Genomic DNA, 27723 nt, shown 5'->3' with positions numbered 1-27723 from the left:
TTTGGATCCATTGCTCCGTGTCCGCTTCTCTGGAGCAGCAGAAAACAACCTTTCTCCCTCCTCTATGTGACATCCTTTTATATATTTGAACATGGCTATCATATCACCCCTTAACCCCCTCTTCTCCAGGCTAAACATGCCCAGCTCCCTTAGCCTTTCCTCATATCTCTCCCAAATGAATTCTGGATGGTAAGCCAAGAACAGTAAGCCAATAACAAACCTTGGCTACAGCTTGTGGCTTGTTTCAAGAGACAAACCATGAGTCCAGGGTCAGGCATAACACCTAAGCAAATCATGACTTAGCTTAGTGTTATTGTGGCAGTAGGAGAAATGGGGACCGTGTTATGGGTGAACTAGGCCATATATATTTGTACACAGGTCTTTGTGCAAAACTTAGCGAATTAACAGTTCACAGTGCCACTGCTTCTTAAAATGTAATGCGAAGGGAAGTGTTCACTATTCAGTTGTAATGTTCTGAAATATTTACAAATACTGCATGGCTGTCAAGGCTAGTAGCTATTGATAGAGTGATCCTCCATGAGTTGGTCTGATGCTTTGGGGTGCAGAGGAAGCTACCTGAGTCAGTGGCCCTTATGTCATCTAATTGCATGTTAGTCCAGCCTTGTAAACAGGTCATCCAAAGCAACTAGCCTTAAAAAAAAAATTACTGGTCTGCTGAGAGGGTTGTAGTTTGTGTTTCTATGCTGGCTATGTAAGAAACACAATGAGGATGCATGCTACTGGTCTTTTAGCAGACTACTAAAAAACTGCCTGTTACTAAGCAGACCTCTGGAGGGACACAGAGCAATATGTATGTCGGCAGTCCTATAACTTCACTGATCTTGTAGTTTTTAATGTTATTAGACGTTTCTTTCCCACCATGCGTGATAATATTATAAACTTTTTTTCTGTTGAATATTCATACAACCGATTAAGTAAAAAAAAGTATTCCATAAAAATGTGTTAGTTTTAAAAGAGTGACAAGACTCTTTTTGTTCTTATTCTCAACTGTTCTGTGATTATTAACAGTGTTTTGTTTGTGGGTGCTTGAAAACCAGTGGTTATGTATGCTTGGAGTTTGATGCTTTTTGCCTGACGTGAATGTAACATCCAGGTTCCCCAACTCCCTTCATTTGCTTGAAAGGTCTTGTGTCGCTAATATTCATTACTCGTTACCAGGTCTCATCATTTGGCTTTAGTATCATGGTGCCTTTTTTTTTTTTTTAAAAAAAAGTGCTTTCTGTTTTTCCTGTCCAGCTTCTGAAGTGTGAGCGTGTGCACACACGTGTGTGCGAGCGCACTCCTAAATAGTGAAAACTGATAGCCTTTCTGGAACTCCCTCTTCCCCTTTGTTTGCTCTTCCCATACTGGCCTTCATTCACATGCATTCCAGTCAATTAATTTGGGATGAAAACTGATACCTGTTCTTTCCAGAAACTAATCCCCAATCAAAGAACTAAAACGAAGGATAGATATAGTGCTGCTGTTGGAATATTGCTTGTTTGGAAAGGGTAATGTATTTGGTAGTTTACCCTTATTTAATATCCTGCTGTGTAGTAGAGGGTGGGGAAAAGTTACCATGTTTCTTTACTCCTTCCCCCCACCCCCAAGGGTGGGGCTGTTGCTTTGAAAGCCCTACGATGCTTCAAGTGTGGGGGGAAAGGGCTACCTGCAGCGTGAATGCAAGAAGCCCAAGGAAGCTACAAGGAGCTTTGTGGGCAAGGGGGCCGGAGGCAAGAACTCTAAATATATGCATGATTTTTCTTCTTTGCATATCCCCTTCCTAACTTCAAACTGTATTAAAATCACAATTGAACCCCATATGGGCTCCATCCGAGCTGTCTTTTTGCTGCTTTCATTTGATTACATTCATGTGACTGCAGAACTTGAAAGCTGTGGGGTGATCAGTCACCACTACCTGTCTTACTCAAAGTCACCTCTGCTTTAGTGTTACTCCAGGGTCAGAGTGGAGTGGAGCTGCTTCACTTGGTCTCTGGGATGGAACTTGTTGGACCAGTGTCAGTGTGGAACCCCCCCCCCCCCCAATACACACACACACACACACACATATCATTATCATATATCTGATTTATTTATCACCAAATTCAGAACTTCTCTAGGCAGTTTACATACACAATAAATAGACAACTGTCAAGTTTAACTGTCAGCAATACCCCAAATGCACATGCATGTGTGCATGCACACACAGAAAAAAGGAGCATGATTGTGATTATCCCCCCAAATCCAGGAAGATGAGGTATGTCTGGTGCTAAAAGGAAGTACCGGTAAATGGCTGTGTCAGGTGGGTCTTGCTGGGAGCCATTTTCTGCGGCTGCTCATAGATTGTGCAAATCCCTCCCAAGAGAGTTTAAACCAGGGGTCAGCAAACTTTTTCAGCAGGGGTCTGGTCCACTGTTCCTCAGACCTTGTGTGGGGCCGGACTATATTTTGGAAAGAAAAAAAAAAGAACGAATTCCTATGTCCCACAAATAGCCCAGAGATGCATTTTAAATAGAAGTACACATTCTACTCATGTAAAAAGCACGCTGATTCCTGGACCGTCCGTGGGCCGGATATAGAAGGCAATTGAGCCGGCTCCGGCTCCCGGGCCTTAGTTTGGCTACCCATGGTTTAAACTGTCTCCCTCTCTGTTTGTTATCCTTTTGCTGGGTAGGCTAAGACTTTCCTGTTCAGGTAAACCTTTGGAAACTAAGGTGCAGGCAATGCTAATCACTGGGCTGCCACAAAGGCCAACAGGGTTTTTGATGCTGGTTCCAAATGCGTTCTGATATATTTGAATTATTACTTTTAACTAGTTTGTTTTTATTACTATGTATTTTATAATGTTGGGTTGTTGGTTTTTTTACTGTTGTAAGCTGCTTCAAACCCCAGCATAGGAGAATGGCAAGATACAAAAATATTTAATAATAATAATAATAATGGCTGAAATTCAGCAAAAATATAGAAAAACATCTAGGAAAAATGTATGAAACATTATTGCTAATCTCAGGGACAGAGGAGAATTTGGTTTTTAATGACTGCCAAAATTGGGAATATTGTCCCAGGTTTATTCCACAAGGCAACATAGGGCATTTTTATGTAAGAGGAACATCCTTCAGTGATTCTCATGTGGTCTGAGAAGCTTTAATCTCAAAAATTCTCAAAGCAGTAACAAAGCAGGGCTTAGGATGTCAAAATTGGATCTATTCAGTGCCATCTTGCATAAACGTCTGATTTAACTATCATGTGCTGTGGAATAAGAATCTCTTTGTCTTGCTAAGGCAACACCCTTTATGCTAGACCCTTGCAAATCAAGCATTTTGCTGATAACGCACAGATCTTTTGGTAATTCTAGAAATTAAAAGACTGGATAAGTGTGTGTGTCGGGTGTGTGTGTGTGTGGAATGTCAGTACTGAAATCTTAATGACAACACTAGCTTCATTCATTGATTTAAATCTTGCATGAAACATGTGATGACAGGACACTTCATTGTGTAGATGGAATTTATCGCTCCCCTCATAAAATTTAATGAAAACTGATTTGGTTTAATCAGTATGTCTTAATATGAAACACAGTCAAGAATTTAAATCGGTCAGAACCATTGAGCAGAAGAAGCTTTAAAGTGGCTTGAAAAGGTAACTGAATACAGAAAGCTGTGGTGTGATGAAGCAGTATGTCTTTCAATATAATCCAATGCATATTTGCTCAGAAGCAAGCTCAGTGGAACTTAGTCCTTGGAGGTAAGCATAGAACTGAAGCCTTTTTCCAAATTGAGAGTGTTGGTCACAGCTGGTACACCAAAATGTTGAGTATTGTTTTGTAGCTCAATGAGAAGTGCCTTGTGGAGTGAAATAGTCGGCTAGCTGTATGATAGGTGTCTGTGTCATTTGGGGTGGGGAGTTCTAGCATGGAAGACAGTGCTTTGGCATAGCTTGCATGCTGGTATATTGGAAAATGCTGTCCAGCTCGAGGGATCCAAAATGGCACTGGTGCCTTCTAGGTCAGCTACAACTCCCATTGTCCCAGATCATTGCCCATACTTGCTGAGCTTGATGGGAGCGGCAGGAGGAGGAAGAGGAGGCCAATCGTGGAGCTAAGCACTGCATAGCTTTAGTGGCTGGCGACTCGGCCTCCGGGCAACTGGGGAAGCAGCCCCTGGCCAGCGACAGTAGCCACTGGTTGGGTTTGGTCAGACCACACCCGGAGCACTGTGTCCACTTCTGGACATCACACTTTAAGAAGGATATTGACAAGCTGGAATGTGTGAAGAGTAGGGCAACCAAGATGATAAAGGGTCTGGAAACCAAGGCTGACGAGGGACAGTTGAGGGAGTTGGGTATGTTTAGCCTAGTAAAGAGGAGACTGAAAGGAGATATGATAGCCATCTTCAAATATCTGAAGGGCTATCACATGGAGGATGGAGCAAACTTGTTTTCTCCTGCTCCGGAGGATAGGATCCAAACCAGTGGATTCAAGTTTCAAGAAAGGAGATTCCTACCAAACATCAGGAAGAGCTTTCTGACAGTAAGAGCTGTTCGGCAGTGGGACAAACAGGCTCCCATGAGAGGTGGTGGACTCTCCTTCCTTGGAGGTATGTTACTTGAGCTCCTTTGAGGAAAAGTGGGATATATATGGAATAAATAACCTGCCTTCCCCATACAATGCAATGGTTCAGTTCGCAATATACATGCAAACCAAAATTTCCAGCCAGAAGTCCCACATTTGTCCTAGACAAGAGCTCCCTACTTGCTCAGATTTCGATTCTAGCCCCAAAGGAGAAGGCATAATTCTCATAGGGACCTTCAGGCAGCCCTCCCTCTTGCAATAGAGACACCCTCCTCTCAGCAGTAGCCCCATGTCCTGAGCCAAGAAAGAGCATGATCATCCTCACATTGGCTTCTCCTCGCGGTCGCTAGGTAGCAGAGCGCCAGAAGAGGCAAGAGGGGGAAAGGCCTCTGCCTTGGCAGATTTATTCTGCTCTCCTCCCTAAAAGATAATGAGCAAAGGCAACAATTTGACATTCCAAAAGTAACTCCAGAGGCTGGTGACTCTGATTGCCAATGACTCCCCAGAAGCTTTAACTAGATGGAAAAATATCCACCTCCACACTTATGCAGTGAATTAGAGGGGCAGTAGCTCTTAAACATGGGTGGCACTGTGGGTTAAACCACAGAGCCTAGGACTTGCTGATCAGAAGGTCGGCAGTTCGAAGCCCCGCGATGGGGTGAGCTCCCGTTGCTTGGTCCCTGCTCCTGCCAACCTAGCAGTTCAAAAGCATGTCAAAGTGCAAGTAGATAAATAGGTCCCGCTCCGGTGGGAAGGTAAACGGCATTTCAGTGTGCTGCTCTGGTTTGCCAGAAGCGGCTTAGTCATGCTGGCCACATGACCCGGAAGCTGTACACTGGCTTCCTCAGCCAATAAAGCGAGATGAGCGCCGCAGCCCCAGAGTCGGCCACAACTGGACCTAATGGTCAGGGGTCCCTTTACCTTTACTAGCTCTCAAAAACTTAGGCTGGTGGGAACGTAGTGTAGTATTATATGTAGAAATTGCTGCACTCTCTTGTAGATTCCTCCCTCATCAGCATCTCCCCAGCTGTGTACATTCAGTTATGTCAAATGGGAAACATCGGCTTGTGGAACTTGCAGTATTTTCTCTGGTCCCTTCAAACTCTATTACAATTCTATGACTCCATGAAAAACATGTTATTAGAGGCAGATCTTGAAGGAGCTCTTTAAGGAAGAGCTTGTGTGTGTGTGTGTTTCTTCATTGCTCCACCCCCCTGAGATGAGTGGCAATAAATGTTGGTGGTTTAGATGCCAGGGTTACTTTCCCCCCAGGCAGTTCAGAGCACCTTACTGATCTTGTTAGATGTAAATGGATTCTTACACGATTTGGACTTTTACAATGATTGTGCTTAATGTTTTGATTTGGGGACCTTATGGTCAAAAGGTGGGGCAAAAATATCATAAACCTGTGGCCCAGCTGTGTATAATCTAGAACAGTTGGTTCTCAGGATGACTAATAGGAATTTGCTGAAACATATTTGCTAAAATCAAGTTGGGCTTGTGCCTTTTGTTTTCTCCAAATAGCTACATCACCTCGAGTGTCTTCAGAGTTGGAGCAGGCGCGGCCTCAGACGAGCGGGGAGGAAGAGCTGCAGCTGCAGCTGGCCCTGGCAATGAGCAGAGAAGTTGCAGAACAGGTTAGTTTCTCTTGTAGTTTTGTAAGTGTTAGTGTATACATTGGCCTACATTAAGAATTCCATACCAGGTGGTGGAGAGGAGACAGCATGTAGGGATTGATGGTCCCTTTCCTTATCAAGCAGCTCAAAGCAATTTGAGAAATTTGCCAAGAAAAGTTGCCTCCTGGCTTCAGTGATCCATGATAACTGACAGCAGCAGTTATTCAGCATGTGTTCAGTATTATGAAGCAACAGCTGCCGCCAAATGTGCGAACTCTCCTTTCGGAAACGACAGTAGTCCATCTAGTAGAGAAGCAGAGTGTTAGAACTGCAGGATGGTGTGCTCGCTCAAGTCAGTTTTCCAGTTTGAGCACTGAAAACAGGAACTCTCCGATGGTGGCGAAGTGCGTAGCCTCAAAAGAAAATAAATGCTTGTCAGTGGAAGGTACAAGTTTTGAAAAAGGAGTTGGATCGTTTTGGTATTTATGTATTGATAAAAAAAAGCACAGCATGGCCAATTCAAAACAGAGAGCAGGGGGATAAAAATGAACAGAGCTAAACAGTATTGAAATCACAGCTTTATTTAAAAGGCTTTGGGAAATTGGAAGTTCTTTTCCTGGTGTCCCAAGGAGTGGGCAGGGGTGGGGATTCCACAGTTGGGGGCTGTTACTAGAAAGGCGCTTACAGGGCCCAGGTGGACATGCCCAGGTGAGGCTCCAATACGTGGCCCCCCCATCTACCGTAGAAATGAGATGCTGGGTGCATGCCTAGGCTTCATGGGCAGCCTGTCCTTCCTGAGGGAGGAAGGGCTGGAAGGCAGAGAACCTAGCCGGGTACAGAGAGCAGAATGGGCCACCCTCTACCCCACCACTCCCGAGTGGTGCAGCTGTCAGCAGCACCCACCCCATCCTCCAGAGCACAGGCTGCTCCAGCAGCGACTGCCTGTTGATGCACGGGAGCTTCTGGGCCAGTGTGGGCTGCGAGCCCCACCCAGCATTACCTCAGCTAGCAGGAGCACCGCAACCACACTGGCTATCGTGTCCTAGGCAGACGGGCGCATATGTCAGTTGTTATGTGGGGCCTCCAGGATGAGGGGTTGGACTCAATGACCTGTGGGACGCCTTCCATCTGTACAATTCTATGATTCTGTGATTCTTATAGCTCCTGCATTTACCTAACTAGATATTTGAGCTTTAGTGTGCTTAGCTTGTTGGTAGAGGCTCTGTCAGTGAATGAAGGGTGGTGGTGAACCAAGCATGGGAAATGAAAGGGGGGGGGGACTTTCTTAATGGTAGCCCCTACGCTACAATGCCCTTTCTAAATAAATCTTTTTGCTCACCTCTTTTCTCTTGATTTTTTGGTCTTTACTGCCAAGGAAAGGTTTGACTGAGCTTTTGGTTTTACTGCTTGTTCTTAGGTGTAGAAATGACCTACGTTCTTAGTGTCCAGCTAGTTTTGTCCTCTAGCTGGACTAGTAGTCTGCTGCTTAACTTTGGCTGGCTAAAACTAAGTGACTCATACAGCTATAAGAACATAAGAACAGCTTGGCCGATGGATCAGGGCAAAGGTCTATCTAGTCCATCCTCCATCCTGTTGTCACAGTGGCCAACCAGATGCCCATGGGAAGCCTGCAAGCAACAGCACTGTTCCCCATTTGTGATTCCCCACTTGCGATTCCCAGCAAATGTTATCCAGAGGCATACTGCCTCCGACATTAGAGGTTTCTTTTTTCCTCTTGAATAGTCTGTTGTTTGGGTTTTTTTTTTAAAAAAAATCTTCTTACATTCCCATCCTGTCATCCTTTCATCATAGAACTCATGGTGGCAGTGTCTAATGTTAATTAAATTATATTAGGCTGTCTTTTAAAAAGATTTGTGTAGCTTTGGCTTCTACCCGTAGAGGACCCGTTGTTTTTAAACCTGGCATGAATGAAGTAACAATGGATGACTGTTATATGACTCCCACTCTCATCTTTTCCCCTCCCCACTGGGACCTCTTTTTCCAGGAGGAGCGCCTTCGGCGTGGCGATGATCTGAGATTGCAGATGGCTTTGGAGGAAAGTCGCAGAGATACAGTGAAAATTCCCAAAAAGAAGGAGGTAGGCCTTGGGTCAGTGAAAATATTCCTAGCCATCACAGGGAAGGTTCGGATGCACTGGCTATGCAGTTAGGAATGGATGGGGTGCTCTCCAGTTGTGTAAGCATGTGAAAGAGTGCATGGTTGTAATTCCCCGCCCCCGGTGCTGGGATAAAAGCCCAAATAAGCAGCTAAGGGCATGTGAAAGAGCAAGATGATGCATTTTCTTTCCTTGCAATCTCTCTGTCCCTCTCTCTCTAAATGAGTTATGTGTCTACTGGAGATGTTGTGCCCCTGCTAAAAATAAACCTCTTCATCTGCAGCACGGAACTCTGCTGGACCTGATGGATGCCCTGCCCTCTTCAGTGCCAGCTCCTCAGAAAGGAGAGCCGTGGGGGCCAACACCTGCAGCAAGCCAAGCTGACCCATGGGCCCCCTCTACAGTTAGCAGTTCCACCTCAGACCCCTGGCAGTCATTTGGTAAGAATATGGCAATCGACGGATGCTGCAGTGATGCTCTGTTGACCCTTGTTGTGACTCTCCTGGATAAATTACCGTATTTTTCGCCCTATAGGACACACTTTTTCCCCTCCAAAAATGAAGGGGAAATGTGTGTGCGTCCTATGGGGCGAATGCAGGCTTTCCCGGGCTTCCTGCAGCTCTGCGCCACCCTCCAGATCCCGGCGCGAAGCCGCACGGGGCTCCGGAGGGTGGCGCAGAGCTGCCTGCGCTCCAGGGCTTCCTGCAGCTCTGCGCCACCCTCCGGATCCCGGCGCGAAGCCGTGCGGGGCTCCGGAGGGTGGTGCAGAGCTGCCTGCATTCCGAAGCCTGGTGCGCGCTGAAGAGCGCACCTGGGCTTCGCGCACCTCTCCGCAAGCCTGGGGAGACCGGCGTGGCTCCCTAGGCTTGCGGATAGCAGGCTGTTCTGGGGGCTGGGGTCGGGGGAAGCTCGGGCTTCCCCCGCGCCTGCTCCATGCCTGGGGGGGGGGGAAATAATTTTTTTCCTTTATTCCCCCCCCCCCCAAAAAAATTAGGTGCGTCCTATGGGGCGGTGCGTCCTATGGGGCGAAAAATACGGTACTTCCCTCCAAGACCACTTTGAGTTTAAATTTTCTCTCTAGGTTAGTGACCCCCCCCCCCATTTTCCTTTTGTATATAGCTTATTCAGTGGTAGACTATGGCAGTCTGCTGTTGCCTTCCCCTCTGTTTGGTTAGTTATGAATATTGCTTGTGCAGTTGTCAGGGTAAAAAAGATGAATTATGTCCCAAATGCCAAAACAACAGAAAATGGATAAAAGCGGCAAAAATGGAGAAACCTGGCACTGAAAAGAAAAATAGAATAATCACCAGGCAAGCCCCCCTGGAGATAGAATTCCAAAGACTGGGATGGGAGGAGAGGGCTCAATATCCTTTTGGACTCAGATGGGTGGGGTACAAATAATAAATCATTATTATTATTCCTGTAGATTCTCTCGGTGCCACCTGCTTTCTGCCACTGTCATCCCTGTGCAAGCCCCTGCTATCACAATTTTTCGGTGCTGGCTGTCATGCATGAGACAATTTGTGATGGCTGTTTCCTCCTTTTATGGTCTCACAGGTCTCTTGCGAGAGTATTGAGCCTTGGTTCTGCTTCGCCTCCTGATTTTGCCCTGTTGATTGCTGCAATATTAGGAGGGGGGGAAATATGATCTGTGATTTCCCTAGGCCGACCTGAGCATATTTGCCTGTGTCGTAGAGATTGTGGTGGAGTTTTCACTGATTTCCAAAAAGCAGTCAATATGAGAGTGGATAGGTGTAATGGAATGCTCAGTTGACTGAACAGTGTGCTGCTGGCCTCTGGTTTGAAGGTCTCTCTTTGTTTTTTAAAACTTGATTCTGGTGCTTGCTGATACAGAACTGCTCTGCTTATGGCAGAGACGACTTGTCTTCCTTGGAAAGGGGGCTTGGAATCTCACTGGTAACTCTGCTGTGTTACTGATGAAGCCACTATATTAAGCAGTGACAGAACTCCAAGCCAAGTTGCTATAATTAGCAGTGCTACAGCAGTGAATTAGTTTGTTTTTAATACTGTCCGTCATGCAAAAGGATGTATTTATTTGGGGTAGTATTTAAGCAATTAAGTTGTTTGTGTGGCTTTTTCCTTTCTCGCAACCAGTGCTTATGCAGTAAAATGTAGCCTTTAATATGTTTCAGTTTTTAACCCTTTGGTAAAATGGTTTTAGGATTTCAATGGCCTTTTAATTTTGGGTGGGTGAGGGAGAGCGCATAAAATATATGGTGCTTTATTGAACTGTTGTGGATTATCCAGACATTGTTCCTCAGCTGCTGGAGAAAGTGCAATGTCCGTGCAGAAGAATAAGCCCTGTCCTAATTTTTTTGTAGGGACTGGGAACCATGCCACTGGTGCCAGGTGGGCATTCATGTGAGCCTGGCACTGTTAAGGAAGGGTAGAGCTTTCTAGCACCTGGGAAGGTTCACTTTTCTGAGTGTGTGTGTGTTCCTCTTCATGTGACACAGCCTTCCTAATTCGCACTGGAGGTGCGGGATAAATATATAAAATTATGTATGTAGAAACATGGCAGCTTAATGAAAAAAGGCTAATTCAGAATCCGTTTCCCAGATGTGCACTGACTTTCAGCAGACAGGAAGTTCTTTACATTGGGGAGCATTCAAATGCATTTCCTCTTCCCTGCTCCATCTTAAATGTGAAGTGATCCCATGTGTAGTTTAGGTTTTATTCCAAATTAAATGCATATCGCTCAGCTCTGAAATGATCAAACTGGAGAAATATATTAAAGCAACATTAGTGGTTCCTTTTTTAAAAAAAACACACAAGAGCCCTACTGGATCAGACGAAAGGCCCTTCTTCGGGCCAGAATGTATTACCAGGAAAATGTATTCTGTTTTGTTTTGTTTTTTAAAATATTTTTTATCAAGTTTTCAATTTTACATCTTAAAATAAACATTTTACGTACTGTTAAATATCAAACCACTTCACTCCTTCTATTTCCTTGATTCGTTTTATTAGTTTTTCATTCCTGCATATGTTGCTGTAACCATATTAGTCAGTTCTCCACTTTAACATCACTAGAACATTAATTACACTGTTGATTTTATCTTAATGCTGCCAGCGTTTTCAGCTGTGTACAGTTATTTTCCATATACTCAATAAATATTTTCCACTCTTCTTTGAATATATGTTCTTCTTGCTCTCTTATTCTATATGTTAAACCTGCAAGCTTGGCATATTCTACCATCTTAAGTTTCCAGTCCTCTTTGCCTGGGACCTCCCTCACTTTTCATTTTTGGGCTAACAAAACTCTGGCCGACGTTGTTGCATACATAAATTTTGTTGACACTTAGGGATTTCAGTCTGGAATATTCCCAACAAAAAGGACTCTGGTCTTTTTGGAAAAGTTATTTTAAACATTTTTTTCAACTCATTAGAGATCATTGTCCAATACCGGAAAAGCTGTTTTGGGCACCTGTTCCTGAAGGGACAGGTGGTGTCTGTTGGCCCTTTGGGGGGAGTGGGGGGGTGGACAGTCTGGATGGAGCAGGTCCTTATGTGATCTGGTTGCATAGGTACCCAGAAATCAGCTCAGGTTCATACAGGACAGAATGTGAAGTGCTTTTAGGGCAAAAGAATAGGTAAGAAAGCCAGTTATCTATGAAAATGTCCTGAGGAAGGGAGGGACTTTTGCTTAGTCAATAGGAAAATCTAGTGGTTTTGTGGTTGTTCGGCGTCCTGTTTTATCTGCTGGTGTCAGCAATAGATGCGTCAATGAAAGGAACATAGGAAGTTGCTTTACACCAAGCTAGACTATGGGTCTCTCTGGTTCAGTAATGTCAGAAGTGACTGGCAGCAGCGCTCTAGGGTTTCAGTCAGGGTTTCCCCCCAGTTATACCTGAAGATGCCAGGGATTGTACCCAGGATCCTTTGCAGGCAAAGCAGATGCTCTGTCACTGACGTACAAACCTTTCCCCAAAACAGAAGCTGGTTGGGTGCTGCTGTCATTTTAGTTCTCTGGACAGCTGCCTCAACTATGGGGAAATTCTGACAAGTCATTGTGCAGGGCAGTGCTGGATTTTTTTGGGCGAAATGGTTAACAAAACAAAAGCAACACCTCCTAAGCCTAGCAAATCCTGAACCAAGTGGGCCAGTTGTTGCAAAGGCATCTGGGGGTGTGCAGAGTTCCTTTACCAAACACTTGTTATCTGGGAAGTAATATTCCCTTCGTGGCTGCTGTCAGCACCAGTTACTACCAAACAGGAATAGCAGAACAACCAGAGTTTGGTTCTCTTGTAAATCCCATGTCATTAACCCTTGGCATTGTCCCTCAGTGTTTTATCCAAGGAGCTCTTCTTCCCAGGCCAAAATGTGTTGGTGTGGAAAATTCCTGGCATTGTTGAGACCGAAATCTGCAATATCGGTCTTAACAGATCCCTTTGAATTAACGACAAATCATTCTCTCTATCTTAACGCACAGCTTCATTTTGCAAGTTGAAAACAAGAGACTTTAAATCCCTTGTACTGGGATGCATTGTTTGCTTTCCTGATCTGCAGTTGACCATGGGACTAGACTAAAGCAATGAAAAGACAGTGCCACTCTTGCGAAGAAGGCCTGCTTTGGTATATATAGAGTTGTTTCGTCAGGCTGGACTCTTAAGGGGGATGCCTTCAACCCTCTAGCAAAGGATAATAGAATCATGGAATTGTAGAGTTGGAAGGGACCCGAGAGTCATTTAGTCCAACCCCCTGCAGTGCAGGAATATGCAGGTGGCCCATAAGAGGATTGAACCCTTGACCTTGGCATTATTAGCACTACAGTCTAACCAGCTGAGCTAACACATAGAATCACCTGGCTCTGCTCTAGGACAGGTTCATCATTCCCAGGTTTTCCATGAAGCTTTTTGTGTGGTCCCTTCCCTGTTCCAGAATCCCAAGTTAAGGCTTTAAACTTGCCAGGATTCTGTTGGCGTTTGTAGGTAGATTGCTTCAGCATAGTATGGTTTGGCGCGCATGTGCACTAGATGCTTCCAGAACCAGGACACAGTCCAGCGAGTCTGCCCTGGCGGAAAACACTAATTGGCTTCTTCGATACCCACTACACTCCTCTTGCACACACTGCATTTTGCGGCTGCCCTTCTGCTTGTTTGCCATGTATTGCAGAGATCTTTTGCAATGCTTACCTTGCTTATCTCACTTGTAAAATAGGGCAGGAGCTGGTGCTGCAAAGAGCCGTCTTGTCCAGATTATGCACCTTGTACAGAAATGGAATGCAGAATTTCCTTGGCTGCTCTCACCCCTTTTACTCAGCCAAACATGGTTCTGGGCTTTCGCTGGAATATTGTATGTCTCATAATGTAACCTACACAATATGAGACGCTATTGCTCTTCATCCTGTGTTGCACCACATTTTTAATTGTCTAGTCCCTGGGTCAGATTGCCCTTTTTTGTTGCTGTTAATCAAACAGCATATTAGGGAAGCCAAACTAAGGCCTGGGTCCTGGGGCTGTAAAGCTTCTCTTGTTAACTTCTATTCTTGACACAGGAAAACTAAATCAATTCTGTGTATTAAGGTACAAACAAAAACTTGTCGCTTCTAGCTGCAGCTGTGGCGTTTCTCCCCTCTCTGGCTTTCAGCATTCATTAGCGCCTGCAATAAGAGCCCCTTGTTGGAATTTGCCAGCTACTTTTTTCCCCCAGGAGTGGTTTTGCAGAAATTAGATTTATGTATCTGAATGCCAGCACAGAAGGGTGACTCAGAGCAGAACAGAGGTTTTTAAGTCTTGCTTACCACTGGACTGTGGCCTTTCAAGGGGGATAAGGGGCTTCTCAGATGAGAAGCGTATCCTCCTAGATGCCTCCCTCTTTCCCTCTTGTTTCTCTTTGCCTGCCCTGCTTTTGTTATCTGTCTCATGAAAGAGCGACTGTGCTGGAAGCCTCCATTTATGGCAGGCCCTGGCAATTAGCATTTCTTGGATGGCATCATTGATAAAAATGCAGCAGGAGGAGGACGAGGAAATGGGAGCAGTGGGACAAGATTAGTTGTGTTCTCTGCAAAGCACTTCAGCGGCTTCCTGGGTTTTTGTTGTTGTTGAAACAATTAAAATTGGAAGAAAAATCTGCCACCTGTTGATGAGCTGGAGCTCCTTTCAGCAGCAAGAACAGCAGCTGGCCAGAATGGGGTTCGAAACTCGCAAACGTTGGCCACAAAATGGGGGGGAAAGGCAAATTGGTTACTGCTTGGAGCCAGCAGGTGTGGAACAGGGGTGAGGAACTTTCGTGTCCTGGCAGACTACAGCTCCCACCATTCCTGGCCACTGGCTGTGCTGATTGGGCTGATGGAATTTGGTCGTCCAGCAACATCTGGAGGGCATCAGGTTGCCTGTTCCTGGATGCTCTTAGACCAGGGTGCCCCAAGAGTGATCTAGGGCCAGCCATTCTCTCTCTCTCTCTTATATTCCCTCCCCCCTTTGTGAGGATATGGCTATGTGTCTGCCTTGAACTCCCTGGAATAAAAACATAGGAATGAAGTATAAGAAATAAGAACATTATCAGGGGGACATCCTGTTCTTCTTATCACACAGCACTAATTGCTCCCTTCTGCACCAAAGCTCATTGATGCTAAACCAGACTGATTCCTGCATTGCAGGGGGTTGGACTAAGCGGCCCTTGGTTCCCTTCCAACTTCACAATTCTATGATTCCATGAATCTTGTGTTGGAATTTGCATTTTAAGAATTCTTTATATTCACACAGTGGCTGTCTTTCAGTGGAATTTATTTTAAGCATAGCCATACTTGAGGGCAAATAACATTTTGCATTGGGGTAGGTTAGGAAGTGTTGGTCATCCTACCGGAGTTTGTCTAAAACAGTTCTACCTTCCATGTCATTTTGCTGGCATGCATGGCATGGGGGATGCACACAGGCCTGATCCTGTGCTTGACAGATGATGCTGGGTAAGTCCAGAATAGGAAAGGATTTGGCAACTGCGAGAGAGCCACGCCGTGGTTAGTGTGTTGGCCCAGGAACAGGCAAGCCAGGTTCAAATATCTAATTTAGCTATCTGTTCATTGAGTTTCTTTGGGCTAAGTTACTCTCAGCCTAGCCTATCTCACAGGTAGTGCCTGTTCTCAAGTATATATGCCTGTTAATGTATTACTTGGGATTATGTTTTCTTTGTCGTCAGGTGCCAAACCAGCAGCCTCCATCGACCCCTGGGGAGCCCAAGCAGTGCCCTCTGCTGCCCAGCCTGTTCCAAAGAATGTAGACCCCTGGGGTCCCTCTCAGCCACCCTCTGTGGCAACAAAAGCCGCTGTTGATCCCTGGGGAGCAGTGCCAGCAAACAAGCCTCTTTCTGCTTCTGGTAAGCAGCATGTTTGCGACTCACCTTTGTGTTCCTTTTGGGGAAACCTCCCTTAGTGGAGTTCACAGCAAAACACATGCCTGCTGGTGGTTCTTGCACCTGGGGGGATGGTTGGCACTGGCACAGAATCTTAACACTTTTGCGAATGCACCATTTAGAAATATTATGGTCTGTCTTGGGCAGTGGTGGGTGGTTTTGTTTTATCTTTGTTTAGGTGAACTTTCTAGGCCAGTGGTTCCCAATCTGTGGGCCACAGACCACTCCCTCTCCCTTGACTGAGTTATCCCAAGGGGCCAGCCAGAGTTTGATTTCCTTTGCATTTTGAGCTTTGCTGGTAGCACCTTGTCAGCCCTGCAGTGCTGGTCCATCTTCCCCTCACCTGTTTTGGTCACTCCTGGACCACGCTTGGTCACACCTGTGCCCTGTGAAGTGGATTGACTTGTTTCTGCTTGGACCAGAGAGTGGCCTGGAGGCCATAATGGCAGGTGTACTGCTGAAAATAAGCAGCCCTGTGAGCCACCTGGAGCTTCACAGAGGTAGGGCAGAATGGGAATGAAATCAAATAAATAAGCCCTCCAATCTCTCTTAAGCCAAAGGGAGTGGAATCACTTGCTCTGCTAATCCTAAATTGGCCACTTGCAAACTGATGCCCTCCAGATGTTGTTGGACAGCTTCTCCCATCACCCCTCACTATTGACTATGCTGGTGGGGGTTGTTGGGAGTTGTAGTTTAAAATGTCTGGAGGGCACCAGCTTGGAAAAGGCTTGTCCTAAAGAGGTAATATTCTCAGTTCTGATAGGGACAGTTTGGCCTCTGCTGGGACAGAAGGGGAAGCAGCAGCATCTCTTGCCTTACAGATTGCTGTGGCCTAACTGAATCCCACTAACAGTAGGACCTTGTTGTTCTGCCCTGCAGGTAGTAAATCTTTTGACCTCTTCAGCAACTTGAATGGGGCAATTAAAGATGACTTTTCTGAATTCGACAACCTTCGGACATCTAAAAAGCAAGGTATGTGTGAAATAAATGCCAAACGAATGTGTGATAAAGGTGCTTGAGCGTGATAGAGCTTTGGAATTTCCAGTTGCACCAGTCCTCTTTCTGCACACACACACACACACACACACACACACACACCCTCCAAGTGTGTCTAGACTTACCATAAATGGAAGATAAAAAGGCCAGTATTTTGGAGGGGAAACTGCATATTTTTTAAAGCATATTTTCTGATCTTTATTTAGAACTTCGTCCTTCGATAATTTTTAATCAAGATGTACCTTTCAGGCTGTCAGCCCAAAGCCCGGAGACATTAAAAATGTCACAGTTGCAGTAAATTCAGCCGAGGGCTAATGGAGTAGAGGATGCTGTAGAAATTTGGCTTGAGTGGAAATTCTGAGTTAAGATTTTGAGAGCACATGATCCGCTGGGAATGACTCCTCTGCGGGCACCACTGAAACAGACCGGAGTCGACCAAGACCATTGTTGTGCAAGGCTCCCCCGCTGGTTTCAGTTGTGGTTGCTCTGGAATTCCCAGTGCACTTTGCTCCAAAGCGTTTGGAAAGCTGCTTGGCTCTCCTGTTGCACTTGTATGTTTTGCAGCTATTGAGAGACAGCAACTCAGTTGGGATTTGATTTTCTTGTGTGTGGTGGGTTCCGTTGCCCCCACAGAGCCAAAACGCAGCTTGTTCATGGTGTGGCGGAATGGAGGTTGCTGCCTTATGCTAGGTCAGGCGTATTTATCCATTTGGCCCAGTAGGCCTGGGCGATGTATCAATACATTGTCCAGGACTGGTTTGAAGGCCAGAGGGCAATGGCGCCTTTATCTGGCGGTATATTGTGGGAGGGGCTCGCCTGCCACCCTGCGCTTTACCTTCCTTCTCCGACTGCCAGGTGCTGGTGGCGCCAGGAGCTGAGGCACTTTCACCCCGGCGCCTCGTGCTGCCAAATGATGCGCCTTCCTTTTCAACACTGCGATGTATCAGCCTATCACGATGTTTAGCTGGTGATACATCATGATGTTGAAAAGATGATGTCACCCAGCCCTATAGCCTAGTATTGCCTATTCTGAAAGGCAGCAGCACTCCAGCACTTTGGGCAAAGAGAGAGAGCCCTTTCCGATCTCCTGCCTGAAGAGGAATTGAACAGAGCACCTGCCCTCTTGTTGAACCACGTGACACCTGCCTAGTCCATCACCTTTGGGTTCTCTGTGTTGTGGAAATCTACGTAGAAGGAAAAGACCCACATCTGACCTCATCCTGCATATTTTATAGCTATTTTGATTTAAGCAGTTTGTGTGATCTGGGTAAAGGCAGGTCAAGCTGTCTGTCTGTCTGTCTCTCTCTCTTTTAAATAGTCAAGCCCTTTGATCATGGGGCATGGCTGAATGCACAGTTTTGTAATGGCAATAGAATAGAGGGGGAATCAAAAAATCTCATGCTTCTGAATGTCTTCTCCATAGAGACAATTAATCCGTGTCTGTATCCAACAGCACTCTAAAGAAGGATACCAAGGTCAGTTTGTAGAAACTTTCTATTATCTTACCCTGTAATTGCGATTCTAGAGTCCTTATTCTCCAGAATGGGAAGGACTCGTGCCTGACCTGCTTTAGATGCAACACCTCTTAATGGTCCCATTAAATGATTTTGGGGGAAGTAAAAGCAAGCACACACGCACACCAAGATTTGAGGCTCTCTAGTGGTAGAAAGCTATAACGTCCCCATTCCCCATGTTAGGTGAATGTCTCAGCCTTAAATGCATTTACTTGGAAGCAACCCCATTGAGTTCTAAGCACATTGGCTTAGGACTGCAGTCCTTTAGCATGGCAGTAAAAACAGGGACAAACGAAACACATTACAAATACAGAAGCATGTATTCTGACATGAAGGAAACATCTTCCCCCCCTCCCTTTTTCAAAAATTCATATTTTCTTTTCTGGCGATTCAGGTTCCACTTTGTCAGCCCAGAACAGTGGCACGACCAGCCCTGACCTCTTTGACTCTCAGCCTGCCAACTCAGCCTCGAGTAAACAAAGCGCGGCTCGGAAAACTCCCGAGTCTTTCTTGGGCCCCAACGCTGCTCTGGTGAACCTGGATTCCTTGGTATCGAAGCCTCCCAAGCCAGCCCCTTCACTGAACCCGTTCTTGGCTCCAGGTACATCTTGGTCTTGAGAGCAAATTCGCTGTTCAAATGGAGCGGGGTGGGGTGGGGGCAACTGTCGTTAAAAACAGAAGTTGGCATGCTTGGCCAGACTCAAGGGTTCACCCAGCTCAACACCCCACCTACTAAAGGCAGTTCAGAAGCAGGGAGGTGTCAATAATCCCAAGCCTTGATAGTTTACACCTGCTGCTCTCCCCCGACCCCCCCAGTGCTGCTCCTGTGTGTCTTCACAGTGGCCCTGCAAGGCAGGCTGCTAATGATGTTGCCATTTTACGCATGGCAAACAGAGGTTGAGGGCCAGTTCTCTCCTGCCCACCTAGAAGTATATCCTCTCTGAAACGGAAGCTGTACCTTAGCTTAAATTGCCACTGGTAGAGTTAATCCTGTATGTAACAATTTAATCACCGAGTGCATATATTTATGTATTATGGTGTATCTCACTATTCTTCTAAGGAGCTCAAGGTAGCATACATGGTAATTTCACCCACTAAGCTGTTTCCCTTCCCATTCTCAGTAGCAGGACAGTTCTGTAGGTTGGAGCAGCCTGTATTTTTCTCCCACCTTTAAAGCGGCTGCTTATCAAGTTCGATGGGTGGCTTTGCCTTCATGCATTTTGAGAGCAAGTTCATGATTTGGGGCCAAGGTGGGCCAAATCCGTTGCATCTGTGCCCTGGGGATGGAAGGGTTTTGTAAGGGGAGTGCTGTAACCCCTAAGCCCAAGGGGTGCATGTGGAGATACAGTTGGAACAGTAAAGCAACCTTTTTTTGAGCTTCAGTGACTTGTTCTGGCTATTTTAGTTCTCAGTAGTTTGAGAACACCCTCAGAGGAAGACAGCCAAATTTTAGTAGCTAATGCCCTGCCCCTCTTGTTATCGGCGCTCACGAAGAAGCTATTACCAGGGTCACGAAGGTCCGTAAAAAAACCCCAAACTGTGTACAAGGAATTTGTAGCTTGGCAGTCGGCCCAAATGTCTTATCCTGGGAAAGTTCTTCTTTGCCATTTTCCAGCTTCTCCCTCCCTCCCTGGATATGACTTGCTTAAGTTACACGTTCATGACGTATGTTAAATATGGGCCTGGTCCAAAGAATCCATGCAGCAGGTTCTGTGCATCCACGATCGCTCCAGGCTTCTGTTTTCATGCTTCATGCTGAGCTGCTTTTGGATCTTAGGGGGAGTTTCCAAGGCTGTCTCTTGTTGAAAACAAAATGCTAATATATCTGACAAGGCACGCACAAGCTCTGAGGCACGCCCTGAAAGTAACCCTCTGCATTCTGTCTATGGAGTGCCTGTGCTGTTTTGGGATGTTGACTCTGCTTGTCAAGGCTGTCCATCTACAAAAGCGGAGAGGAGAAATCAGTATACAGCAGTCTTCACCAGTGGGACCGATGGCAGCCGTACTCCAAAACATCTGGAGGGCGCCAGGTCGGCAAAGGCTGGCACAGAATTTCCTTTGAGGAGCAGCACTGGCAGCAGTTTGTTACTGGGCCGAGTCTAAGGCTGTGTTGTGTTGACTTATAAAGCCCTGAACAACCTGGGGCCCTGGGTGCCTTTGCCCATATAAACCACACCAGCTCCTGATACCTTGGGAGGAAGCCCTCTTGGTTGTGCCACAGCCTTCAGAAATGCATCTGGTGGCAACTGGGGCGGGGGGACAACCTTCTCTGTCATGCTCAGTTTGCGGAGCTATCTCCCCCCAAAGTAAGGCAGGTGCCAATCTTGCTTACCTTTTGGTGCCTCATGAAAACATGGTTATTCACCCAAGCCTTGCAAGGGGGGGCAGGGAGTTAATGATACCTGGTTTACAGAACTAATGGAGTTTATGGTTGTATTCTAAATTTGCATGCATCTAAATGCGCTTTTATTGGTTTCAGAATTTGCTTATTGATAGCCTTCTATGTAAGGTTTTAAACTGCCCTGGGACTGGAATGGAAGGGTGGCAATAAATAAATAAATAGGAAATGAAAGGGGGGGGGGTTATAGGAATGTGTTGCATTTGTTGACTTAGACAAAAGTTTGGGATAACTCTCAGGTTCTCAAACCTTACCAAGGAGGGCGAGCGCATTTGGAAAGCGAGACGTCACAACGCCTTGGTAAACTCTGCAGAATCGTGTCTTGGTTGCGCTAGGAAGCTATTGGCAGTGGGGCAATAGCATTTTCTTTCCAAAAAGTTTTTCTGGCAACGTTCGTTGCTAAGATGTGTAACCCTGTTGCCTTCTAAAGAGATGTCACCCTAGAGCAGAGGGCATCACACTCTTCTGCCTCGGGTTTTGGGGAAGCCTGGGCAACGTATCATCTTTTGGGGGAAGCTTAAACCGGTGTGAAATCTTGTCTTGTATTTGCGCAGACGACTCCCTTTCAAATCAGATATACTTAACAGGCTCACGTGCCTCTCTTGCCCCCACCCCCTTGTCTTTCCCCTAGGTACGGCCGCCACCGCCGCTGCCCCTGCTGCCGCCGCTCCAGCTCCATCGCTAATCAACCCCTTCCAAGTGAATCAGCCTCAGCCCCTCACTCTCAATCAGCTGCGGTCGAGCCCCATCATGGGAAGCAGCCCGTCCTTCAGCAGTGTGCCAGCGGCGGGCATGGAGCCTGTACCTCTGCCTTCCGTGGCACCGGTGGCGATGGCACCCATGCCAGTCATGGGCACCGTGGCATCTCTTACTCGAATGGGCCATGGGATGAACGTGGGGCTTGTGGGCGCAGTGGCTCAGCCTCTTCACAGTACCGGGCTTCCACCCTCGGCCTCCCAGCCTGCTAACGCTACCAATCCTTTCCTCCTATAAAGGCCATGGTGGTGGAACCTAACTTGGCAAGAGGTTTTGCAGAACTGAGTGGAATTTCCTGAGGCCAGTTCGGGCTGAACTGTGTGTGTACAAGAGACTTTGGGGGTTGCAGGGGGAACTAGGCTTGTGGTTTACAGTTGCATTCGTTGCAGATTTCTCTCCCTACTCACTGTTTAATCTCAACCTAGCCTTCTCCCGCAGATGGTACTTCTTACTTGCGGGAGCATCGCATAAAAGGTCCACACTTGCACCATGAAAATTAGATTTTCTTCTCTCCCGCTTCCCCCTCCTTTTTTGTTAATCACTTCAATGTTATAAGAAGTACCTGCCATTTTTTATAGTCCTCTTTGTAGACCATGTGCCGGACTGTGAAGCAGCTGCAACCTGCGTCTGCTAGAGCCCCATCCTCGTAAAGAATAGTTTGGAGACTCAAAGGCGCTAGTGGACATATTTGCACATAACTATATACTGTTCTAGACTGTTGGTTCACCCATAGTCCTTATACATCTTAGGAGAAGAGAGAGGGATGTGGGGCGTCCAGGGATTATATTTCTCTCCCCTGCTTGTACACTAAAACATGGTAGCGCAAACTGTACCCGTGGACTGGGGTCGGGTGGGGTCGGGTTGGAACTGGTGGAAAAGGCAAGCTTGTCGAAAGCGGGACAGAAGCAAGCTCTCATTTGGTTGTGAAATCCTACAGGTGTGCTGTTTTTTTTAATGCAGTGTTGAGTTTGTACCCTTTCAAGGACTCGTCAAGGACTTCTGTCTGAGTGGCTGGCATGCTGCGCTTGTGTTCAGGAGTGTTTCGCTCTGTGCTTGTCCGATAGTGAGTTCATTTGGACATTAATGTGCGTAGTTATCCTTTCTTTTAAAAATTGACTTGCAACGCAGGTTAAAAATGAAGAGAGGGGGTGAGGGAGGAGGCAACACTGAATTCAACTTCATTGGGGCAAGTCTGGGAACTAATTTGGGATGACCTCTGCTAATACGTAGTTATCCTTATATACTTTTTTGCACTTTTTTTTTTAAAAAAAAGAAAGACTAGTACCATTTTGGATTTGAGTTGGCAAGATTGGCGCCCTGTTTCTGTCTTGCTAATTTTTATAATGTGGTTCTTATTTAACAGTCTGTAGCTTCGGTAGACTTTATCAGGTCTAGCTAAAAAATTAAGTTACAGTAACTTTATGATTTAATGCCCTCTTATTTATATATTTTATACATACATATATATATATTAGCTCTTGGTTTCCATAAAGAGAATTTAAAAGGGAATACTGATAAACCTTTTGCTTTTGGACGAAGAGTTTGAAATGAAAGCTGAAGCGCTCCTGTGGCATAATATGAACGTAAGATGTCATTTGCAAGGAAAACACTACAGTTGCCTTTCCCCCTCCCTGTTTTACGATTATGTCTCCCTCATGATGAATGGAAAGACTCTGAAGCCTTTTATAGACAGAAGATCATGAAAGAACACTTCTCTCTTGTAATAACTTTGGGAAACTTTTAAAGGAAAACGCTGTATGATTGTTAATTTTAATCAACTAAATTCTTCTAACTAAAGATGCACTCTGTGCTAATAACCTGCTCTGTTTACAGTCTTCTTTGCAAAGTGAATTTTTGATTACTCACTTAGCCATACTCAGGTTGAAGTCGTCGTTAAAAATGGCAACTCGCTTGGCTAAGTAGGCTGCCCTTTGTTTTCCTAACCCTTCTTCTTTGCAGTGCTAACTAAGTGGCCGGCAGAAGGTTCTTGGTTGAGTCCCAGGCATCTCCAGGTACGACTGGGAATGCCCCCCTCTTAAACCCTGCAGACCCACTGCCAGTCAGTGCCCCCACAGCGCTGAGACAGGTGGGCAGAGGCTGGGTGACATCTCCAGCATCAGACCAGAGTGTTGAGGTACCCGGTTCATAAGCTTTTGCTCGAAGATCATGACAACAGTAGCATTAAGGGGCCTGCAATCATACTGAGAAATGCTAGTGGAAGTCTTGAGGCTAATGCAGATAAAGCAGCTACTTGCCAGGATGCCCCGTGACTTTTCATTTTCTTAGCCCGGAGATTCTGGATCTCTCCCTTGTGTCCAACAGGCCTCAACAAAAGTTAGCTGTTTGAGCAACATTGGAGATGCTATGAAGAACCCAGGTGGTTTGGAGTTCTAGAACTTAGGAACTTAGCCTCCAGAACATGTTACAGCAAATGGGAGCGGAACCAAGTACGTTTCAGCCCAATGTTGGTGTATTTCCTGCTTGTCGGCTATGCGGTTGGGGTAGGGGAGGGGGTGGGGCTCATCCTGACAGGCAAAGGGAGGTGGTGGAGTAAATTGGTCCAGTTTACAGCTCGTCACATTTCCAGAACCAACTTGCGAACTGAAACACAGCCATCCTTCAAGATTTGCGCTTGCTGAATTTTCTGATGCAGTTCTCCACAACCGAAAAATGTTCAGAAATGCATTTATGGGGGAAAGCGGACACTGTGGTGTCTATATTTGAACAAAAATGACACACACAAAAATGCATTGCGATAGGGGGAATTATTTGCAAATTGGGGAAAAAATTATTACATGGAGGGAGGCGTGCACAAAAACGCAATCACATTTTTGTGCAGGATTTATAAAAAATTGCACCCAGGTGAGAAAATGGGGCAGACCAAAGTTAGTATCAGAAAAACGAGAGAAATTGAAATTGACACATTTGGTCATGCTTACATCATGGACCGGTCTCGATCCACATTCAAGGGGTTTTCTTAAATAAATAAAACATCTTAGCATCCATATTCCAAATGTTTCCTGCTCAAGGTAATGCTTTTCTTAAATAAACATGAAGTGTAGAATAAAAAACCCACATCTGTTTCCTGACACTTCTTGTATCTCTTTCTCTCCTGACTACACCCACCCACACCCCTGGCAATCTTCTTCAAATGAAGCAATCGAAAAACAGCCTTACTGGTCAAGTTGACCAAAGATTTTGTGAAACTACTGTGTCATTTTAAGCCCTCGAAAAAGGCAACGTGGTTGTTAACATTCCGCTGCTTGAAGCTGAAGTGTGGTGCGCGACCAACGCAAAGATGTTTTGCATTGTGTCCTAGCAGAATCGCAGCCCGCCAGAATGCCGCTGGAAGGGAGCAGGAGTCGCTCTGCAGCACCGGTGCAGATTTGCCTCTTCGCTGCAGCAACGCCTTGTGGAAAGCCACTGCGTAAAGTCAAATAGCATGGAGGCAAAGGGGCATGCAGCCGATTCCTCATGCGCAAGGGGACTCCCTGCTACTCCCTGCTGTATTTTCTTAATTTGTAGTCCCCCAAACACATGGGGATGTGTTATACATGGAAAAATACGGTATCCCAATTCAAAGAGACACCTTAGCATGGCAAAAACACTCCAGGAGAAGGTATCAGGTTTAGCACCTGTGAATTTGTCTAATTCCTCTTTTAAAGCCACCCAAAATTTCAGACCTTCCAAGGGTACCTATTTTCCAGGGACAGCCTTCCCGGTTTGTGATTTGATCCCGGAATATCCTGCTTTTCCTTATGAGGTCCTTATTTTCATTAGAGATATGTTGGAGGGTATGGTAGGATGTCCCTGTTTTCATCAGAGGGTATGGAGTTATGCGACCCCCAAGCCAAGGAGAAAACTATACAACCTTTAGAAGACATCTGAAGGCAGCCCCGTATAGGGAAGGGTTTAAAAAAAAAAAGAAAAGTTTAATGTTTTATTATCTTTTTATATATGTTGGAAGCTGCCTAGAGTGGCTGGGGCAACCCAGTCAGATGGGTGGGGTATAAATAATTAAAATATATAATTATCATGGAATAGGACGTCCCTTTTTTTACTGGCAGAAAGTGAGGAGGAATTAAAAAACCTTTTAATGAGGGTGAAAGAGGAGAGTGCAAAATAATGGTCTGAAGCTCAACATCAAAAAACTAAGATCATGGCTACTGGGCCCATCACCTCCTGGCAAATAGAAGGGGAAGAAATGGAGGCAGTGAGAGATTTTACTTTCTTGGGCTCCATGATCACTGCAGATGGTGACAGCAGTCACGAAATTAAATGATGCCTGCTTCCTGGGAGAAAAGCAGTGACAAACCTAGACAGCATCTTAAAAAGCATAGACATCACCTTGCCAACAAAGGTCCATATAGTTAAAGCTATGGTTTTCCCAGTAGTGATGTATGGAAGTGAGAGCTGGGCCATAAAGAAGGCTGATCGCCGAAGAATTGATGCTTTTGAATTATGGCGCTGGAGGAGACGCTTGAGAGTTCCATGGACTGCAAGAAGATGAAACGTATCCATTCTGAAGGAAATCAGCCCTGAGTGCTCACTGGAAGGACAGATCTTGAAGCTGAGGCTCTAATACTTTGGCTACCTCATGAGAAGAGAAGACTCCCTGGGAAAGACTCAGAAGATTGAGGGCACAAGGAGAAGGGGATGACAGAGGACGAGATGGTTGGACAGTGTTCTCGAAGCTACCAGCATGAGTTTGACCAAACTGCGGGAGGCAGTGGAAGACAGGAGTGCCTGGCGTGCTCTGGTCCATGGGGTCACGAAGAGTCGGACACGACTAAACAACAAAATTTTTATTGGAGAAATGTTGGAGGGTATGAAGGCTGAGAGCAAATTCCACAGTTTAACTCTGCTGCGTGACGAAGCACTTCAATTGGTCTGTCTTGAATCTCCCAACTTCCATCTGGATGCCCCTGAGTTCTAGTAATGAAAAGGAGAAAAACTCCATCCACTTTCTCTCCGCTGTGTATTATTTTAGACATACCTGCATTGTGCCTCCTTTTACCTATATCTCCAAATCACTCCCCTTTCCTGGACTGGAAGTGCCTTTGGCTCTGAGCCACCAGGCCTGCTCTTTCATTCTGCAAAGAGATCCCTGCTGTTTTTGAGAGCGCTGACACGGTCGTGCCCTGCTCAGTGTGGGAGGTAGCACCGTCTGGAAGAGATGCAATCCGGAGTCTGGGTGACACAAACTACATTTCTTGTTTGTCTTGAAATTACATTTCGTGTTTGTCTTGGGAGTCTTCCAAGGCGCACACGGTGACCTGGGTGGGTGTTCCCCTAACCCCCCTTTCATTCTCAAGGCAGCCCTGGTAGGATAGGGTAGCCTGAGATGAAAGTGCCTTGACCGAGGCCACCCAGCGAGCTTCATGGCCAAGCAGGGGTTTGAACCCAACCTTGAGTGCCCTATCCCCACTTCAGGGCACCGGAGGGATGGGAAATGAACCAGATGGATATTACGTACTTGCAATCTCTCGTCCCCAGGAGAATGTGGCTGCGCTCAGTCCCCCGCTTAATGATTAATTTTGCATCAGGTTCTTTTTTTGTTGTTCCTGCAATGAATTGATGATCAAAGCCATCTGTTCCCAAGCCTGACATAGCAGCAAATCTGCCTGTCACCCTCCGCCCCCCAAAAAACCCCAGGTTCTGACTCTTCCTGTTCTTAAAGCGGAACATTTTGTCGCCTGTTCTCAACATAACTTGTTTGGAAAGTTTTCTCTCTCCCTCCCCCCCCCCACTCCATGTTCTCCTGTTGCAATTCCTTTTTAATTTCTTCCTCTCCTTGGTGACAATACCCTCTGCCTGTCCTGTTTCCTGCCCTCTCTTTATTGCAACAGCATGCTGCCTCTCTTTCAGTGGTGTAGCGTGGGTTGTCAGCACCCGGGGCAAGGCAAGTAATTTGCGCCCCCTAACCCGGGGCAAGGCAAGTAATTTGCGCCCCCCCGCTGCACTGTCCCTCCCCCAGATAGTCCCTCTCTCTCTCTCCGCACCGCACCGCACCGCACGCCTGGCACCCTCCCCTCCACAGTGGGCGGCGACCCGGCGGCTCGGATCGGATTTGCACAGCCAGCACTGCAGTGAGAGAGAGTGAGTGAGCCAGGTAGGGGCAGAGAGGTGCGAGTGCAAGCGCCCCCCCCCCAGATGTTGTGCCCGGTGCGGCCGGCCCCCCTGCACCCCCCACGCTACGCCACTGCTCTCTTTTGCTCTTTGCAACTACAGGTACTCGATCCAAGCCTGGCAGGCAGAATATCCCAGTTACTGTAACAGGAATTTTGCTGGGGGTGGGCAGGCAGGCGAATTACTTTTTAGTTGGCTTCGTTGCAAGTATAGTGAGAGCAATTAAGAGTCAGATTCCAATTCTATTCACCGAAAGAGCTGTT

At 46.2% G+C, this 27723-nt stretch overlaps 1 protein-coding gene across 5 annotated transcripts in view; it reads left to right on the top strand.

Moving 5' to 3' along the window:
* Positions 1-23150, top strand: part of EPN2 (epsin 2) — a 40430-nt gene extending 17280 nt beyond the window's left edge. For 4 of the 5 annotated variants that reach the window (XM_083413548.1, XM_083413547.1, XM_083413550.1 and 1 more), the window contains exons 3-9: positions 6092-6204; positions 8189-8281; positions 8583-8739; positions 15455-15631; positions 16547-16639; positions 18572-18778; positions 21207-23150. In XM_083413548.1, coding sequence (XP_083269674.1) covers positions 6092-6204; positions 8189-8281; positions 8583-8739; positions 15455-15631; positions 16547-16639; positions 18572-18778; positions 21207-21568 — 1202 coding nt within the window. In that variant the 3' untranslated portion in view covers positions 21569-23150. The remainder of the gene's footprint in view (positions 1-6091; positions 6205-8188; positions 8282-8582; positions 8740-15454; positions 15632-16546; positions 16640-18571; positions 18779-21206) is intronic. The other variant, XM_083413551.1, reaches the window with a different exon arrangement.
* Positions 23151-27723: the final 4573 nt, after the last annotated feature.

The sequence above is a fragment of the Podarcis tiliguerta genome (assembly GCF_965153285.1).
Source record: "Podarcis tiliguerta genome assembly, chromosome: 14".
NCBI lineage: Eukaryota > Metazoa > Chordata > Lepidosauria > Squamata > Lacertidae > Podarcis > Podarcis tiliguerta.
Note: the sequence above shows the minus strand (reverse complement) of the source record. Positions and strands in the feature narration are given on the sequence as shown.